The sequence below is a fragment of the Anticarsia gemmatalis genome, chromosome 14 (genome assembly GCF_050436995.1).
Source record: "Anticarsia gemmatalis isolate Benzon Research Colony breed Stoneville strain chromosome 14, ilAntGemm2 primary, whole genome shotgun sequence".
Classification (NCBI taxonomy): domain Eukaryota; kingdom Metazoa; phylum Arthropoda; class Insecta; order Lepidoptera; family Erebidae; genus Anticarsia; species Anticarsia gemmatalis.
The window spans coordinates 1,559,182-1,577,655 of record NC_134758.1 but is presented as its reverse complement, the minus strand read 5'-3'; the positions used below and the strand labels follow the sequence as shown (position 1 = coordinate 1,577,655).

General features: G+C 34.4%; 3 protein-coding genes across 4 annotated transcripts in view; 1 reads left to right on the top strand and 2 right to left on the bottom strand.

Moving 5' to 3' along the window:
• Nucleotides 1–1,230: 1,230 nt before the first annotated feature.
• LOC142978330 (mucolipin-3-like) lies at nt 1,231–3,784 on the bottom strand. The gene is made up of 2 exons (XM_076122725.1): nt 3,602–3,784; nt 1,231–3,532 (listed from the first exon to the last, which is right to left on the bottom strand). The coding sequence occupies exon 2, from the start codon at nt 3,519–3,521 to the stop codon at nt 1,713–1,715; it is 1,809 nt and encodes a 602-aa protein (XP_075978840.1). The 5' UTR covers nt 3,522–3,532; nt 3,602–3,784; the 3' UTR covers nt 1,231–1,712.
• A 311-nt stretch (nt 3,785–4,095) lies between these two features.
• Nucleotides 4,096–15,595, top strand: LOC142978193 (lipid droplet-regulating VLDL assembly factor AUP1-like). Its single transcript, XM_076122523.1, has 8 exons — nt 4,096–4,266; nt 6,245–6,411; nt 6,840–6,952; nt 7,580–7,653; nt 7,982–8,115; nt 8,564–8,766; nt 9,630–9,789; nt 10,191–15,595. Exons 1-8 carry the CDS (start codon nt 4,229–4,231, stop codon nt 10,457–10,459), a joined length of 1,158 nt encoding a protein of 385 aa, XP_075978638.1. The 5' UTR covers nt 4,096–4,228; the 3' UTR covers nt 10,460–15,595.
• Nucleotides 15,596–16,461: 866 nt separating this feature from the next.
• Prp16 (ATP-dependent RNA helicase l(1)G0007) overlaps nt 16,462–18,474 on the bottom strand; it is a 146,097-nt gene continuing 144,084 nt past the window's right edge. Inside the window, exons 21-22 of one of the 2 annotated variants that reach the window (XR_012959753.1) lie at nt 16,853–17,184; nt 16,462–16,728 (exon numbers count right to left, since the gene is read on the bottom strand). Coding sequence is in view for 1 of the 2 variants with exons in the window: in XM_076122784.1 (XP_075978899.1) it covers nt 16,998–17,184 (187 nt within the window). In the remaining variant the exon portion in view is untranslated. Of the gene's footprint in view, nt 17,185–18,474 lie in introns of both variants that reach the window. The other variant, XM_076122784.1, reaches the window with a different exon arrangement.

Below are 18,474 nucleotides of genomic sequence, written 5' to 3'. Positions count from 1 at the left end.
TAGGTTTTAGGGTAGGTAAGTATACAGAAAAACATGACATGGCAACTTACTGGCCTGATGTACATATTCAAAAACCGTTTTATAAGTACTTTACAAATATTATAGCCCTTAAATCGTATAGATTATTGAGTATAGACTCTGGTAAAGCACGGATCTCTTCTGTAAAGTGAGTATTATAGAAATAATTGAAATTTAAGCGCCTATTTGTTACTTTATTCATATATGTGAATGATAATGAGTTTAATTTTATTTATACTGTAAGTAGTAAGCGCACAATGTACAGAATACTGTTTGATGAACTTTGTTCAAATAGTTGTGTTAGTCATCTGTTTTTGCTGTGCAGCATAGTCTAAAAACAAAGACAAAACCTACGTAATTATATTTTTGCGTACCTACGTAATTTTAATTTATTAGTATCCATATCCATTCTTCTATGCTTAACTTTGTCTTTATGACAAATTTTGGCACTATTTAGTAGGTAGTTTATCCGAAATGCCTACAAAAATAAAATAGCAACTTGCAACTTCTTGCTATCATTTGTCGCTAGGCGCAACAATGACTCATTATTTATTTAAATGATTCATTTCTGCAACTTTTATTAGTACAGCTGCACCCAATGAGGTGCAATTACATTATCTATTGTATAAACCACAAATAGAATAAAAATGTATAATACCGTCGAAATAATCGGTAATGCCCCTAGTTTTGCTACTTTTCCTCCTTTTAATTTAATTGAATAAGTTTTTGATTTGTCACTGAATTTTGTAACTATGTAATTTTTTAAAGGTATAGAACGTGAGGACTAGAAACACTACAATACTACCTGCTTTTATATAAGCTAAATTTCTAGTCGTTTTTGCATGATAACGTAAACATACAGCCTCACAAGCTTTCGCTTTTATAATAATAGGATATATTTAATATGTATGAAGCATTACGAATCATCCAATTACAATGCGATTTGCTTATTATCATAACTCGATTGGTGCTAATAGACACATTACTGATCGCAATAATACACTGCTCGTTTTGTTCTAAAAGCAGAAAGTCGTTTAAAGTAATTGCGTCGTGACCCGTTCATGTACCGCAAATATTTATTTATTACTTAAGTAATCACTGTGCGATATGATACTCAGTTATCTGAGATGATGTGACCTCGTAATGAGTACGTGTTGCAAATAAGTCCCTGCATCTCGTCCCGATTGTGGTGAAATATGATCAAAACAACGCTTCATATAAAAAATAATGTATTCTTGTTACATTTCATACACACTGTACTAAAATATACACAAATCAAGGTACAATTTTGAGACTAAAACGTTTCAACACTGACTGCGAGTATTATTATAGCCAAAGTTATGATTTTATATTTAAAAAACAGTCGGTCAACGTCAAAACAAGGCTACTCACTCACCTATATTTACATTAGTATAAAAATATTATGTTTGGTGAAATTTCTTTGGTGAGTTCGGTAACAAAATTGTATTATCATAATTAATGGGCAGTTAAATAGACTTACACTTAGCTACTTTATCATTAACTATCCAAAATAATACACAATAAAATACTCTATTACATTAGTAATATAGCCTATGCTGCTATACCAAGCTGCCTATATCTATAATCGTAGATAAAATATTTATCTAACACACTTACGATAATAAACCAATTCGTATATACAAACATGATATCAGGTTAATAACATAATGAATCTACAAATTTAAATTCGAACTACCGCCCCCTATTTTAGAATACGCGCTTCTGTACACATTACAACAGAATAAGGAATTCATGATTGCGTTAAGGGATGTTGAACTGTGAGTTCTATACAAGCCAGATGATACTTCTTCAATGTTCGCTTCGCCTATGAATTGGTGCAAATCACTCTTCGGAAAACCATCCTTATAATACTGTTTAATAGTATCATAAGCATCCATAATGACTGATATGAATAAACTCAGTACAACATAAATGTACAAACTTATGAAAGAATATAAGTACACGCGGCTGAACCACCAAAGCATTGGTGATTTTCTAGACATAATTGAGAAGGTCGCAAACATATCGTCTCCGTTTATCAATGAGAAAAGACATTCGGATGTTGTCGCTAGAGTTTTGAACTTCATGTGGTAGGGACCTAAGATGAGCCAACCACAAAACATGAAACCAGCATACAAAAGCAATGCACAGATCGAGAACCTAAATATCTTTGGTGCTGCTTTCTTCAATGTCAAAATAACAACATTGTAGGTCTTAAAGAATCCTAGATATCTCAACACACCAAACCAGACTAGTAAGTTTCCAGTACCCAAAAACAAAGAACACACATTCCACTGATCATTTGTAAACTGGTTTCTTTCAATTTGTTCTTTTATTGCTGATCCCATAATAATAAGTATATCATTGACAATGATCATAATGTACCAGATGTTCAAAAACTCTAGACGGCCCTCCATACTCAGTTCCTTGTTGTAAGCCCGTCTGAAAAACTGTACTGTTAGTTCCTTTAACAATTGAGCTCTATAGATAGCTCTGCTGCAGAGAACAAAGGATGCTGCACATATCAAGATAACAAGAATATTCAAGATGCTTCGTAAAATTTGATCTATTTTGTTGTCAGTAATATATGCAGTGTCTCCTTTACATGTTAACTTGTATGGTTCTGCATCTAATATCAAGGACATTTGTCCATCGTGATCTTCATTATCGAAAATAATTTCTATGTCAAACCGGTAGCAGTCCGGCGGTGTTATCGGTCCAGCTGCTCTGAAGTTTATTGTTTTCAAAGAAAACATTAACTTAGCTCTTACCAGTGATGCAAAACTTATATTTAAACCTGCCCCTTTTAGAAAAGATTGTGAGTTGAAAGCTTCATTATCAGTGCCAGTAAAGTTGACACATGTTTTTACAATTTCAGAGTTAAATTCATAGCTTTCATTAAATCCATTGATAATGCCTTGTTTATAGTTATATTGGCAGAACAATGGAGGTGGTTTGGCATTAGTCTCATCGTTGTAAGAGTATGGTCCGATTGAACTAGTTAAGATATTTGAATAGCCTTCATAAGCATAGTCGAGTGTGTCATAAAATTCTTTGATTTTGTAAACAGCAAGAGGTCCAGCACCAGGAGGGTAGGCATTAATCTCTCTCGTAGAATCCCAGCCGAGGAGGAAGAGATGCGAGAAAGTGATGCGATTGTCCCACGTGTAGTTGACGTGATTATATCTATTGTGTGCAAACAGACACAGTTGAAACGTAACTAGAACAATCTTTATCACCTGTACAACGAATTTGTAAGGAAACTTGCGCTTCGCTCGCCATTTCTCGATCGGGTTCATGAAGAAAAACTGCAGTTTACGTCGCATTTTTTCTTCGACTTGATTAAGTTCGGATAATGAACTCGAGTGCTGAGGGGGAAAACCTTGATGGTTTTCATGGTTCGCTTGGCTCCTTCCGGGGATTTTCGGTTCCTCTTCTCCTTCGGAGCACGTCGTCTCCTCCGGCGACGTGATGCTCTCCATTGATATCGTTTCTACAATAATTTTCGTTGATAAACAAAGGTCATGTGATCACATTTACATATGGATTTAACTCTCTTTACCTTCACTTTCTTAAGGACGACACAATTTACGATGCCAGAATCATATCAGTCGACACAAAAATGTAGGCTGATGATTTTTTTGCAAAAATAAGGTATTACCAAGATTCTTTGTTCTAAGTATTCGAGTATTTTGTTATTGACGACAATATTTAGGTCCGCGAACTTTACACTACACTGACATCAGCATCACATCACTGACAAAAATGACTTGACAGCTGACAAGTGAGCAATTTTAATGTCAGTGACGGTTCATTTGGCATAAACTTGGTAGAATGGTAGAATTCTGAGACGATCAACAAAATGAATTTATTTAAAATCAACTTTATTTTTATTAATTGATGTCCCTCATGATATAACAAAATCCTTATTATTGTATGAATACCAAATACTCAAAATTGCACAAAAAATGTTTAAAAAACCTTTTGTCTATGAATTTAATATTAGTTCCATGCATGAAGTCCGAAATCTCCATCTGGCCGAGCTGTCAAATTTTTCTGCGTTAGTCTATGGTTAATGTCGTAGATACACATCACGATACTGGGAGAAAAGTTCGAAATTTTTAATTTTATGCAGTCAACTATAGAACAGAGGGCGATATCCAAGTTTATTTTCGCAAAATAAACAACAATGGCTCTAACAGTGGACAGATTGATGAACGACGACAGGTAAAATGTGTTATTTTTTATCACGCAGCTACGTGTTTGCTAATTTTTTCAAGGGAAAGTTTGCTTTATAGTCAATAAGTATTACACACGGTTCCCAATGTATTTTATCGTAATCCCTGTGAGTTCGTATATGATAAAATCGTGACGTAACGAAGGAGCGGGGATCGCGAATTGCGAAAGTTGTCGATATTTGGAGCGGACTAAGAATGAAAATGTAAACTTTGGCAATGTTTACACAATTATTCTTTATTCAAGTATGAAGTATGTGTATAATCTTGTCTGGATTAACGTGCTAGAATGTTTAATAACGTTTATGAAGCAATTTCCTGTGTAGAACAGTAGTGTTTAGGCAGGAAGGGAATTGTATAACAATGACCCTGACCTAAGAATCTATTATAATACAGGACAGAATTTTATTCCCACGATAACTATTTAATAGTTAACATTTATAATAATACTCTATAGAAATAATAAAACACTGTCTGTCATATCACTTCCACACCTAAACATCTGTACTGATTTAGATGAAATTCAGCAGGGTTATAGATTATACTACTAGAGAGAATATAGGCTACTTATTAACAAAATATCCAAACTCATTCAGGCTAAGCATAAACACACCTTTCATAAAGATATTGTACATAATAAAAACAATATGTCCATTTATATGGTAAGCTATTCAGTACATACAAAACAACAATATAAATACCAGTTATTATTTATAAATAATTCAACCACTGCAAGGTCACATTGTATGTGGGTATTAAAATTCAAGGAGTATTTAACAATAAGGTTAATACTTAAAACTTGATTGAACATAATTAAGTATTTTACTATTGTAAATTAGCTTATGCACAGAACTAAACCCCTGTGGTTTAGAGACTTAAGACATAATTTCATCTCCCCTTGTTATTTTCACCATAAAAAGTAGCCTATGTGCTTTATCAAAGTCAACCCAAATGTAAATCAAATTTCATTAGAATTGGTTTAGTGGTTTAGATGTGTAAGTGTAACAGACAGACAAAATTACTTTTGCATTATAATATTAAAGTAGGAATAATAATATAGTAATTATCCAAGTACTGTGTCTTTAAACCATGTCATGCTCAATAAACTAGTTTTTATGTATCTTGATGACTATCATTTAAATGTTTATTTATAGTTAATGGATGGTATATGGCTTCATCATTCTGATAAGAATTGTAGCGCCTATAGAAACAGTTTTGAAATAAATTTGATCAATTGGTAACATTTATGTGATAATGTTGACTTCTACTGAACTAGCTTCTGGTAGAAAATTTGTCCATGTAAAAATATTTCTTAACGTTAAAAATATTCTTTATGTTAATCCAGGCTATAAATTATCTGCATGTTAATAATGCTAAATGTGTTTAGTAGTTTTTGCATGAAAGAGTGACAAACATACATACATCTGCACAATCTTTCGCATTTATAATATTATTAGAACTGTTCAGAACACAGTTTTTGTGTGTTTAGTAGTTGATAGATGAAAATGAATGGGAATGTTATGGTTGAACACTATGGTTGATGGGATATATATACAGTTTAATATAGTAGTTCACAAGCTGTATAGAAAACACACAGATGATTGAAATATAACACTTGCACAGATGTTCACATTAATAATACAAAACAGACAGATTGTTGTCAATGGCAACTTGCTTGCCTGTTTCAAGTGTGATATACAATATACAACCTTATAATCAACCTACCTGTATCCAATCCAATTTGTGGTTGCCTCTTGATATATTCTTCATCTATCATTTTCATTGCCATTTCACAATATTATTTTAAACAATCAATTTATCTTCTCAGATTTGACTGACCAGTATCTGTCCCTTAAAATAGTATGAAAAATTCAGTATATTATAATTATGCTATAGTTTTCTGTCTATCACATTTTGTGTATCCTGTGTCAAATAAATTGTGATAACAGAAGTGTATGTTTATATTTCAGATTTTGTGGTGAAAATGTGATTCAGTTTCTACTGTACCTACCGTTTGGTATATTACTGTTGATAATAAGGACGTTTTTGGCACTGATATTATGGATCGCGTCTATAATATTGCCTAACAAGTCAGCAGTCAGGCAAATGCTGTCTACACTAGCTTGCTGGACGTTTGGTAAGAACAATATTAATATATTTTTCCTTGTTTCGTGTTTATTGCACTTGTTGCTTGTAAAAATGTGTATTTATCCTGATGCTGATTCATCTTAGCAAATATTTGTAGTATTTATGCTTTTCATGCTATAATTTCGATGCAAAATGTCAAATGTTAAAGAAGTAAAAAAGCCAAAATGTTTGATGAACAATTGTTATGTTTTGACTTATTCAATTGTAAATTTTCTGGTAAATATAACATTGGAATGTTCAGCCGTAAAAATTGGAAGATTTGTGAGAATGTGAAGTTAACTTTCATATTAATGCCCTTTGTTAAAAAAAAGTTACATATCAACTACATTATTACCCAATTTCAGTACAATAGTTAAAAAATTGATTTAATATTTACATACTACATAATATTATTATTTTTATAATTTTATGTTTCAGGTGTGTACGTAAAACTAAAGGGAACGAGAGACCCTCGCTGTAGTGTGATGGTGGCCAACTATGTGTCGTGTTTAGACTCACTCGCTGCCTCACATGTACTTGGTACTATTAGTGTAAGTAAATTATATAGTTTGTCCTTCTATCTATAAGTTATGTATGTACAAAGATTTAGGTTAAGGTTTGTCTATCTGTTAGTAGGAAGTAATACCTGATAATTTTTCTTACCTTAAAAAGACATTATCACAGAATCCTGAGAACTATATCTATAATAGAAAATCGTAAAAACTTGGTTGAATGATACAAAACTTATTAAAATTACGTATACTTTGTTGTCAGTGTATTGTTAAGCACACTTTTACACACTAAATCCGCGTCTTATGGAATATATCGTATACATGTTAATTATTTGTATTATTGACAAAAGTCTTGTATGTACAGTGAACCACAAACATTATAATATTCATGAAAATAGCTAACTGCGCAGAAGATTGCATGTTACACAGGAGCTTGTTATTTCTTTACACTTATAAACCATAAGATATTTCCCTACTCTTAGAATGTGAAGCCGTCTTCCCTACTTCCATTCTCCATTCTTTTGGCCGTCATTGAGAATTTCGTAACGTTATATATGACTGTACCTGAAATCGTTGAGTATCGAAAATTTGCGTAGCCTTGTAAGAATGGCCTAAGAACTCAGAATAATGGTGATCTATAAAATTAACAATTTCTATTTGTTACAGCTTAGGAAATGGAAAGTACCGCCATTTTTTGCGTCAACACTTGGCATAAGGAACGCAGCGCAGTTTGTTAGAAAGTAAGCACCTATTTATAAAACAAAGTACTTATACAATAGAAAACATATGACTGTAACTTTATACATGTGCTCAATATATTTTTATCAGTAGAATACAAAGATAAGCAAGTACCTACTATTTTTTAAGTCCAAATAAATGCATGACAATTATTTTTGCACGAAAAACACTGTGTCAGACAGCATTATCGTTCATTGCTATTAGATCAAAACGAAATAAAAAGCCTAATCAGTAATACATACGTAAAATCACGCTTTTTCCCACAGAGGTAGGCAGAGACCAAAAAACGCTACTCAATTATAAAATATTGTAATAAAATCTAATTTTCAGACAACATTTTGCCGAGTGTCCCAGCAAGCCAGTGCTGTTACAGCCGGAGGGCGGGCCCACTAATGGCAAGGGCCTGCTCAAGTTCACCGACTGGCCCTTCCAGCTAGGGAACAGGGTACAGCCTGTGGCTATTAGTAAGTAAAAATTTAACATCTATAAGACAAATAATAAGTGGTTATGTCCTAAAATCATCTGGCTTTGAAGCCAAAATTACTTGCTTAGGTTCGAATAGGAAGAAAAAAGGATTTAAAATTTAATGAAAGTGGTTTGTAGAATCTGGAGTACTGTAAAGGTGTTGCGTGATTGCTGCTATCAACCTGACCCTGTCTATAAAACCATTATTTTATTATATTTCAAAGTTAATAGGCCTTGAGTCCACCACGCTGGCCAAGTGCAGTTTAGGGACTATGCAGGCCCTCAATAAATGTATTAAACAAACTATAGGCAAGGTTTCATCACGATGTTTTCCTTTACCGTTACAGCTAGTGATAATTTCTAAAAACTATTATACTAATTATAACTTACTAAATTTTTAATGTCAAACTATATCTATGTATTAAACGTATCTTGTGTTTTCCCCAGGCGTGGAGCGTATATTCACGAACGTGACGGTGCACCGTCCGTCGGACTCGCGCGACAAGTTCCCGTGGTCGGACGCGCTGTGGTTCCTGTGCTCGCCCGCCAGCGTGTTCACGGTGCGCCTGCTGCCCGCCGTGGAGCGGCACGACGACGACCATGGCGCCTTCGTGAGCACTGTTAGACAGAGCATCGCTGATGCGCTCGAGGTAAGATAATATCATTATTGATTGAATTTACAAAAAAAAGTTATAAATTACCATTCTAGCAAATAAAGATATTTGTTTTTTTTTTCTGTCCCTTCCGCAACGGATTTTTTTAAGAACATTATTCTTACTGCCTCTGTTATATACGACTATCGCGCAGAATTCCCGGGTGCGAATCCCGGGTTGGAGCAATATGTTATTTCTGAGTTTGTCTCTCAAGAAATTCTCAGTGGTTGCACGGGGTTAGGAAGGTGGTATTGAAGGTCTCCACGAATCGGACAACTTTTTAAAGGTCTTGAGCCTGATCTCTCTCTGGTTGCGTTGATTGTCTGTTGTATAAGTTGATCGGTTTAGCTGCTAGAAGGACATTATTAAATGATGTGTTTTAATTGTTTAACAGTTAATCTATTCCAGCTATGATGTACAATGATAGGATTTATCGTGAGTTTTACAACATTGACAAACATTTAGAACTTTTAGATTAATACTAGTAATTATGATTGTTTTGACACTTCGGTACAGTTTTTATTGTATTAAAATACAAGAAAGTGTAAGTTATTCCTCGGTAGGCTTGCTACACACATATTCAGTTCAGCATTAATCGGCCTAGCTGGGCGGTAAAACAGAATATGTGTAGATAATCGACATTGCCCCTCCAATGTTTAAATCGAATTGTGGCGATCGGACACGAAGAAACTCCCCGATCAGCACAGGCCGAACAAGTGCAATAATTGTTTGGGGGTCGGTTTTGTTGTTCGATAAATACTACCGAATAGATGCCGATTCGAATATATGTGTAGCAAGTCTCAGGGAGAACATAACATTGTTACGTATATTTTAAAGTCAATATAATAATACGTTTACAGATCGAACCGACGGAGTACAAGTGGGAGCAATTAAACGCGGGCGGCAGAGCGGCGCGGCGGCGGGAGGCGCGGGACGTGAGCGCTGACGTCACGCGCCTCGCCGCGCAGGTCAAGGAGGTGCTGCCCAGAGTGCCTGTCAGGGATATTGTTAGAGACCTAGGTACGTCACTAACATTTATACATTACCTTCGTCCGCTTGAAAAGATTTCCTGGACTTAAAAGTATCCTAGGTGGTATATACAGTCTGTTTCTGTTTGTATGTGGGCCAAATTTCATCAAAATTCGTTTAGTAGTTTTTGTGCATGATGCAAGAGTAACAACATTTACCCGTCCGCCTTCATACACTTTTGATACCACAAATACTGGAGAATAGTGTATGAAATGGATGGTTTGAAAAAAATCTCGTTATGTCATTATGCGTATAAACCCGTACTTTGTAAGCGTATACGTGCATGTATGCCAGGGTTATTAGTTTTGTAATTGGGCTTGCCGGATTTTTTAACATTATTTATATTTAATTCAACTTTAAAAGTAACGCGTAACTCTTTCCTTTTTTTTTAGTAAACACACGAAGCGTAGACGTAACAATCACAAATTTCTTGGAAGGCGTGACTCCCTACACGCCGGAGCCCGAGCCGCCCTCGGAGCCCAGGCCCAGTACATCACAAGCACCCCCCCGTTACATCACCCCCACCCCTACGGGGGTCTTCCCAAAAAGCGCCAAAGAAAGACAACTCAGTTTTCAAGAAAGAAAAGCTCAAATGATTGCGGAAGCAAGAAAAAGGTATATTGAAAAACACGGGCTCAATGTAGCACTGAATAATTGTTGAATAAAAAGTGGGACAATTTTGTTGTTTATGTTTTGAAAGTTTATGAAATTAAATGATGTTTATTCGTATAGTGTTTTTTGTGATAGTGCAGATTGGATTTTGAACTGATTTTAGTATCATATGGAAGGTTCTAGAATATTGAGCGGGTTCGATGACAGTCACTTTTTGGGACAAACAGAAACTAACTAGATTAATTTTGTCTAGTTAAGATTGCGTGTAAGTTTAGCGATTTCCATTGAAACATTCGTGGCATCAGCATATAATTTTGAGCAGTTCTTTGGAGGGTACGTAAAAAACCAAGCAAGATTTGTACGACAGTAATATGAATATTTTATGGGTTGACTAGTAAAGTGAGATTAAAATGAGTTCAAGCAACGATTGACGCAAGCGAGACCGAATATTGCCTTACGTTACAACTTTGATTTAAGAGAGAAATAGTTTTAGTGATAGTCGTGCCGTGAGAGTAATTATATGCAGTTATATATAACAGATGTTTATCAAATATGGTTCGTTTCGTGAATGGAAATATGATTGGTGTAAATAAATAAAGACAGGTGAAAAAAAATGGGGAATGATTTTAAGGTAGGGTTCTGAAGCCGACTGCAAGCGGCAACAGGCGATATTATTGAGTTCTATGTGATATCATACTTGCGATAGCTGCAATTTTATTGGTAACTAATGCTATGCACAAATATATGTAAAAGGGATAGATGACAATATTATCCCATAAACCTTCTTTTTATTAAAGGGCGATGCGGATGGTGTGGTTGATTTCGTGCGGAGAAGAATGTATACTTTCAGAGCGTATACTATATACCATATTTTTTCCGGTATCCGTTTACCGCTAGGGGAAAAAGGCGTGATTATAATAATATGTGGGTATTATGTATGTATAGAAATTAGTAGTGTCGCCTGTTTGCTGTCCGCAATTGGCTACGGAATCTTACTTTTTAATGCCAGTCGAAATAGCAGGAATATATTTTTGAATAGACCTTAGAATTTATTTCCGAATTATCACTAATTTGCTAGCAATAGTGAAATATGTGGTTACGCATGTGAACTAGATCTTATGATTACAGGTGAAAATATTAATAATTTTAAGAATACCAAATGCAATAATATTTATTTTGAGTAATAAAGGTATAGTACAGACATTGAAATGCTGGGGAAAAAATATAGTTTAGAGTCCGTTTCACTGCTTTATAGATAAGTGCTAGTCTACCTATCTGATAGTGACCAAATGTCACCTGATTTGCTATCGACCGGTACTTATTTGTTAGTGTTGAAAGCGGGACTGAGTATTTCAAGTCATAGAAATTGTAATTACTACAACAAATTGTTTATCAGTAAATGGAAGTTAAATATCAAAATATAGAAAGGGTTTGGTTTATGATAAATGACCGAATACTTAAACGACACTCAATTTCAAGTTAAGTTACTTAAGTCTTGTACTATCACTTACTTTAACGTGTGATAGAGCGTTAACTAAAACTTTGAGCGACACTTAAAATTGAGTGTGGTTTGAGTATCTAGCAGAAGAAGGTATGTGAAAGAGTAGAAGCTAGCAATAAAACATAAACAATAAAATTGTCCACACTGTTGCGTCACATGGGATTAGTAGAGATAGTTAGTGCCTAAATATCGGTATAGTTTAACTTTAATACGTCTATACGTACACATTATAGTTTAAACATAAGGACCATCTAATTTTGGCAGTCTGAATGTAGCAACAAGCCGCTGCGGAGAAGGTGTAAAAAAACAAGGAGTACGATTAACGGAGACGTAATAACGATGACGTCTTTCCTTTCTGTTACACGCACTATCGTCGTGTAAGCTTTGATTAAATATTCAATATTTTGTTCGATAAATACTGCCGAACCGAATATGTGTCTAACTTCATTTTCAATCAATTTTGAAACTATATTGGTTAAAATTTGTAATTAGAATAAAGTTATTTGTCAAGATCATATGAGTGAAAATGACGAAACACTGTACGACTACTCAGAGCTTTCACGGAGTTTAGTAAAACAGCCAGAACAAAATGTTCAAATATTAATCGACTAGAAGAAAGAAAATAGGTGCTATATTTTTATACGTATTTCATATGACACGCAACTGCCATTGTAGATTCACGATAGACGTAATTGTAAGGAAATTTTATGTATTTTATAGAATACCATATTAAGCAACATTTATAAATAAAACTATTAAAGCTATTGCGCTAATATTTTCAGCCATGCAAATAGAATAAAGCGCGCTTACACTCAGCGTTATAATGCGTACATGCTTGTATACGTAAACAGTTTCAGTACGAGCGACACATTTAAAAAGAAGGTTAATTATATAAATAGACAATGTCAATTTTTAAACTATTGCGGTTTGTACATAGACTACTAAATTGCTGAACGGTTCTTTAATTTCAACAATTTAGTATTATGTTCCTGGATAGTTTGAACATATGTTTAAACTATAATGTGTACGTATTAGACAAATGCGAATCCTTCCAAAGTGATTGCGTACCTTCTTGAACACTAGTATATTAGTCAACTGTACGTTAGTCACTAAACAAATTTATTTTTTAAACACCTTTATTGCCAATTGTATGGAAATTATATTATTATGGCCAGTTTCTCGACTCCCGGATAAGTAATAATTAACTTATTAAATAGAATATTGAAAGATTTGTTTTGGCCACTTTATTCTATCGGGTAAGTTATTTGAACCTTATCTATGAGTCGTTAAACTCACCTTTTTCTGGTTGTTTTGTTCTTTCATACTTTTCTATTGACTATTTCGTTTTCTTTAATATTAATTAGAAATTAGTGGAACTAAATTGAGTGATTTTATTGTAATTTTTATTTGGTGTCAGTCAGATTTTGTTTATTAGTTTTAATTAACTATTTTTTGGATAATATGTTGACAATCATTCAGCAATATTGGGAAAAGTAAAAAATGAAATTGGTAAGCACGTAAAAAGTGGGTGCGGTTTTAGTCATTGGATGGTTTCTAAGCAAAAGTTGTAGTATTTCAAGTCGCTTTGACTATATTAACAGTCAAAAAGATTTGACTGTTTAAAAAACGTTACTAAAGCATTAACAAACTAACTTTTCAAATCTAGTCTTTCAAAGTAGAGGCTCACTGACGAATTACTAAAAATTTTATGACATTTTCTATGTTTTCTGACTGACATCAATATTAGAAAGTTGGAATTGAATATTTTGCGATGTCTATATAGAATCAAAGATTATTTTTCATATGGTTATTAGAGTACGTCTGTATATAGACCATTTAAATATATATTTAATAAAATCATGCCTTTACGTAAGTTCAAACGTTATGGAACTGATTTTAATTATGTAACTTTAGATTCATAACTTGATTGAGAGAATTTGGTCGTTTGGAACTTCAAATAGAGCTATAAGGCTGCCTGTCCATTGACGCAAAGCGAGATTGCGGTACAGAGAAACGGAGAAGTGTTAGCCAATTGGATTGAACCATTGAAGAGGGGCGGAGATTTGGTGCACTCCTATTGGTTGATATTTCTCAGTTTTTACTCACCGCAGCGTCTCACTTCGTCAATGGTTAGGCAGCCTAAACGGGGAGCTTGTATTTTTCCGGTATTTGCTTGACGAAAAATAGTTAATTTTTTTTGAAGTTTCATCTGAGCATTTTTGTTCAAGTTAACGATATACTTTTGATTTTATAAATTATAAGCAATAAGCAATAGTGTATCCACAACAGCTATTTTTCACACAATAACAAAGGCATGGATGTGTTAAAATTACGTGTTACTACAAAAAAAATTAGAAAACACCAAAATTAACGTTCTAAAGTAACATGATTGAATGTTTTGCTGGAGAACACAATGTTTTTACAAAATCACAAAAGAATACAAAACTGTAAAATTTGTAGTAAAAATTGAAATATTAAGAATTTCACTTACTGCAAACGCCTTGTTTCCTCGCTGCGTAACACGTTTCAATACACCTTGTAACCCGTGTCAGTACCTGCCTTTACGAAAACAATCTAATGTTCGTACCCACCCTACCCTCGTGTTCCCAAAAAACATTTAATCATGCCCCAAGACTGGTATTTCGTTATCCGACATTTTGCAGTTTTTTTGAATTGAAACAATTGAAACAATCACTCTTAGATAAATTATCCTAAGATTTGTGAACATGTGTGAGTGAATAGATTATAAGAAATCTGTCGTTAAGCTTTAAAATAAAACTCGCAAAATACTTGGTGATGAGAATTGGCCAGATTTTGAAAAACATCAAAACCAAGTACTTACATGATCAACTAATGCCAGCTTTCTGAGATACATTTAGCGGTAGTTTATCTATTCAAACTGTCATGTTTATATAAACTTAAACGCTATTGTATAGATAAACTACCGCTAAATGTACCTCACAATCCGGGGGTTAGTCAACGTGTTCCAAGATGTCCGTAGACCATAGCTTGAAAACTATTCTTAACCACTAAGCTTTCAGTAGTGCAACTGCTCCCCAGTGACACTGGAACCTAAATAAATGGTTAATGCAAAGGCAATTTCTACCTATATCTCAATTTTGTGTAACTAGAGTTACACCCACAGTTAATTAAAATCTATTTATATACAAATGAGTAAAGTTCGTTGCTCCTACTGGCTAATTCTCGTTGTAAAGTAAAAATTCGCTCAATTTCAATATGTAAATAAATTGGTAACGTAATGGGTCTGATTCTACATTAGATCTCATTGTAAATGTCACAGCGGTTTGGCTGTTCATAACATTGTAACTAACATCACAAGGAACGAACAAGGAAGATCTTTTTGTAAAACTACCCTCATTTAAAAAAACATTCTTACATAAGAACTTTAAAAAATGGAGTCCTTATTTAAGGATGGTGTAAAGTGAATATTAAAATAAATAAATAATGAAACTAAAGTTGGGCAAAGGTCTCCTTCGCTGGTCAAGTTTGGGTAGATATCTGTAAATGTTTTTTCTTTGGGATAAAGTTGATTCATTAAAAATTCATAGAGTCTACCTTGTTCGTTCACCTGTACTTGTTACTGCCAAATGGCTTCCTTTACATAGTTCCGACTATAAAGTTTGTAATTAATTGAAGATTATTGAAATAAAGTTTTGTTTCAAATATTGTTGTTTCTTTACACAAACACCATGAGTTTAATATTCCAAACACCTAGTTATTTATATTCAGTGGTCTGTTGTTTTCCGATATGTTCCGAAATAAACGATAAATTAATTCATTACCTTTCTCTTTTACATACATGTAAGACCAGAAAAATTACTGCCAAGAACTCCCAACACATCTTAATAACCAAATACCTCAACAATATTTATCTAGTCAAAGAACAGCCAATAAATTTAAAACATGTACGTACTATTTGAGAACAATGTAATAATCATCAATTACCTGACGTTTTACAAATGATCTATTTTAGTGTGACTCGTTTAACGAACGTGCTCGTGAAAGCACGCTACCTCGCACGTGAACACGTGTTTACGTATCACTGTTTATAATTTTAACACAATAATAATATGACAAGGTATATTGACAAAGACTTACCTAATTACGAGCTTGAATATTTTATGCTTTACTTGTAATCGGTATAACTACTAGCTACCTTTACACACACACTCTATCGTACGCTCTTATGAGCGTACAAGATTACGCGTGTGTGCGCAACGCGCTCCGAGAGAGCGATTTTCTACGCGGGCGCGGACAGATGAGCGCGGCGCGTGGTCTTTGCTTTCCTCTGACACGCGCGCTCTTTCATGCGCGATAGAGTTATGTGTGTAAAGGGGGCTCATAAGTAGCAGTAGACGCTGCAGTTGACTGTAGTGTGATATTTTTGAAGACTTGTGATGACTACAGTGACTTACATTAGTAATTTGGTCAACATCCGATAACATAAATGAACTTTTGGTGCAGTTGAAGCTTTTCGAAAGTTCTAATAGTACTACGCACTTTGCGTTTTTAGTAAATGAACGTTATTTATTACAATCGTTTATTTGATTCAAAAATTACACAATACATACTGTAAGAAATTGTTCACAATGTAATTATTACTTAACAATATCCGTGAACTTTGTAGGAAGGAAAATATTTATTGAAGCTTATGTAGCGTCAAAAAGGTGTGAAAGGTTATATCGGTAATTGCAATTATTTTTAAATGACTATGTATGTTCAAGAAAATCCTCCTATTTTTCCTCAAAATGGCTTAAATAAGAAAAAAATTAAATCCGAAATCTTTGTTAGGCAAACTACTACTTCCTCGGCCTCGGCGATGTATGTAACATCGCCGAGGCCGAGGAAGTAGTAGTTTGACCGCTCAACGAGAGCATCAATACGTATAAATAAATATACGTAATGTATTCAATACTTTACTAACTACTTGTTATTTTCTTTTTTACGTTCCATTACTCAACGACCCTATAAATGAGTATCCTTTAATACACCTTTCTTTTAGAACTTGAGTAAATTTCCAGATTTTTCCGTCCTACCCTCAAAAAGTTCACAGTTATAAAATACATTAGAGTCCTAACCTATGCGGCGTACGTCTCGGCGTGCTGAGCCCCGGGGTGGCGACCTCCTGCTTCACGGGCACGTCCTCGTCCCTCTTCTTGCGTTCTTCTGCCATCTTCTGTTCCGCTTGCTTCATCTCTTCTTCCATGCGTTGAAGGTGCACTGCTGCTTCTTTGCGCTTGTCGCGGTTTGATCTGAAACATATGATTTTGTCGTTGTTTTATAAAAGTACACACACGTACGTGCTTAGTATGTACGCTTAAAAAGTCGGTCCCGGTAGTTGTCAATTATAATAACAGTCGTTAAACCACGTCAAAGGCCTTCGGGCGGCTTGAACAATTTTGACTCTAGGTTACCACTAACCTTACGATAAGAAGATTCAAATAGTTTTCTGGCTTTAGTTTGATGATATCAAGTATCTAACTAAAACACGATTTTAATGACTGTATGATACGATGTATAGATGTGAATGAAGCAAGAGAAGTTTGTTAATATCGTATCAAGTGGCGTTCTTTGGTCTCTGCCTACCCTTATAGGATAGACTGCTAACTGTTTTGTGTTACTACTAAAATATGGGTTTATTACCGATTTCCTTAGGTCTTAACGTAAACAAAAGGTAATGTCACTATCTATTGATAGCCCTGAGTGTTGCTATCAAACGAGGTTCGTTAGAAAAAACAACGATTGAATTTATTAATAGAAAAGTTTGATTACTTACATTCAAATTACTAAAGTGCATTATCTTGATTGAGAGTGGGTTAGTTTACGTAACATTTTCTTAGTATATAGGTTGTTAAATTCGCATACAAATGTGTACATTAATGTCAATGAGTAAATGATAGCCAGTGTTATCGCAACATAGTAGCACAGTGCGAGTTATAACACTGTAGCGTGACTTTAGAACGGTGTGAGTGAGTTGCAATACATTGTCAATAGTTGCAACATTTTAAATGTCAATTGTTAATGTAAGTAACTAAGTTAACATAGAAAGATTACATACACAAACAAAAGAGTTTGTTTAAAGGTATGGTTATAATGTCGTTTAAGGCAATGAAATGCCCAAGAACAATGGAACAAAAATATTAGTCTGATCCAAAAATAGTTGCTTGAGGTCAATCTGTTCGATCTGTTGTGGTGTCAGAATCAGTACTTTAGGTTAGTTGTTTGTAAAAGTACCCGCTATACAAAACTCTAGGTGCTTGAGCAATATCTTCCTACCCTGCGTTCCACAGCTATGACCGATCACCGTCGATCGTTGTTAAGTACAGTAACAATGATAGTCCTATATAGTAGGAACCTGTTGCCAATTACTGGTCTCGTTACCAAACTCTCGGCTGCTATTGAGAAATATCCTAATATAAATTAGAAAAAGGCAATAGAACTTTGTCCGGACCGAGAAACAAACTCGAAACCTCACCATCAGCAGTAGAACACATTTTCAACTGCGCCACAGAGCAACGAAAAAACAAATATCAATCCACTTA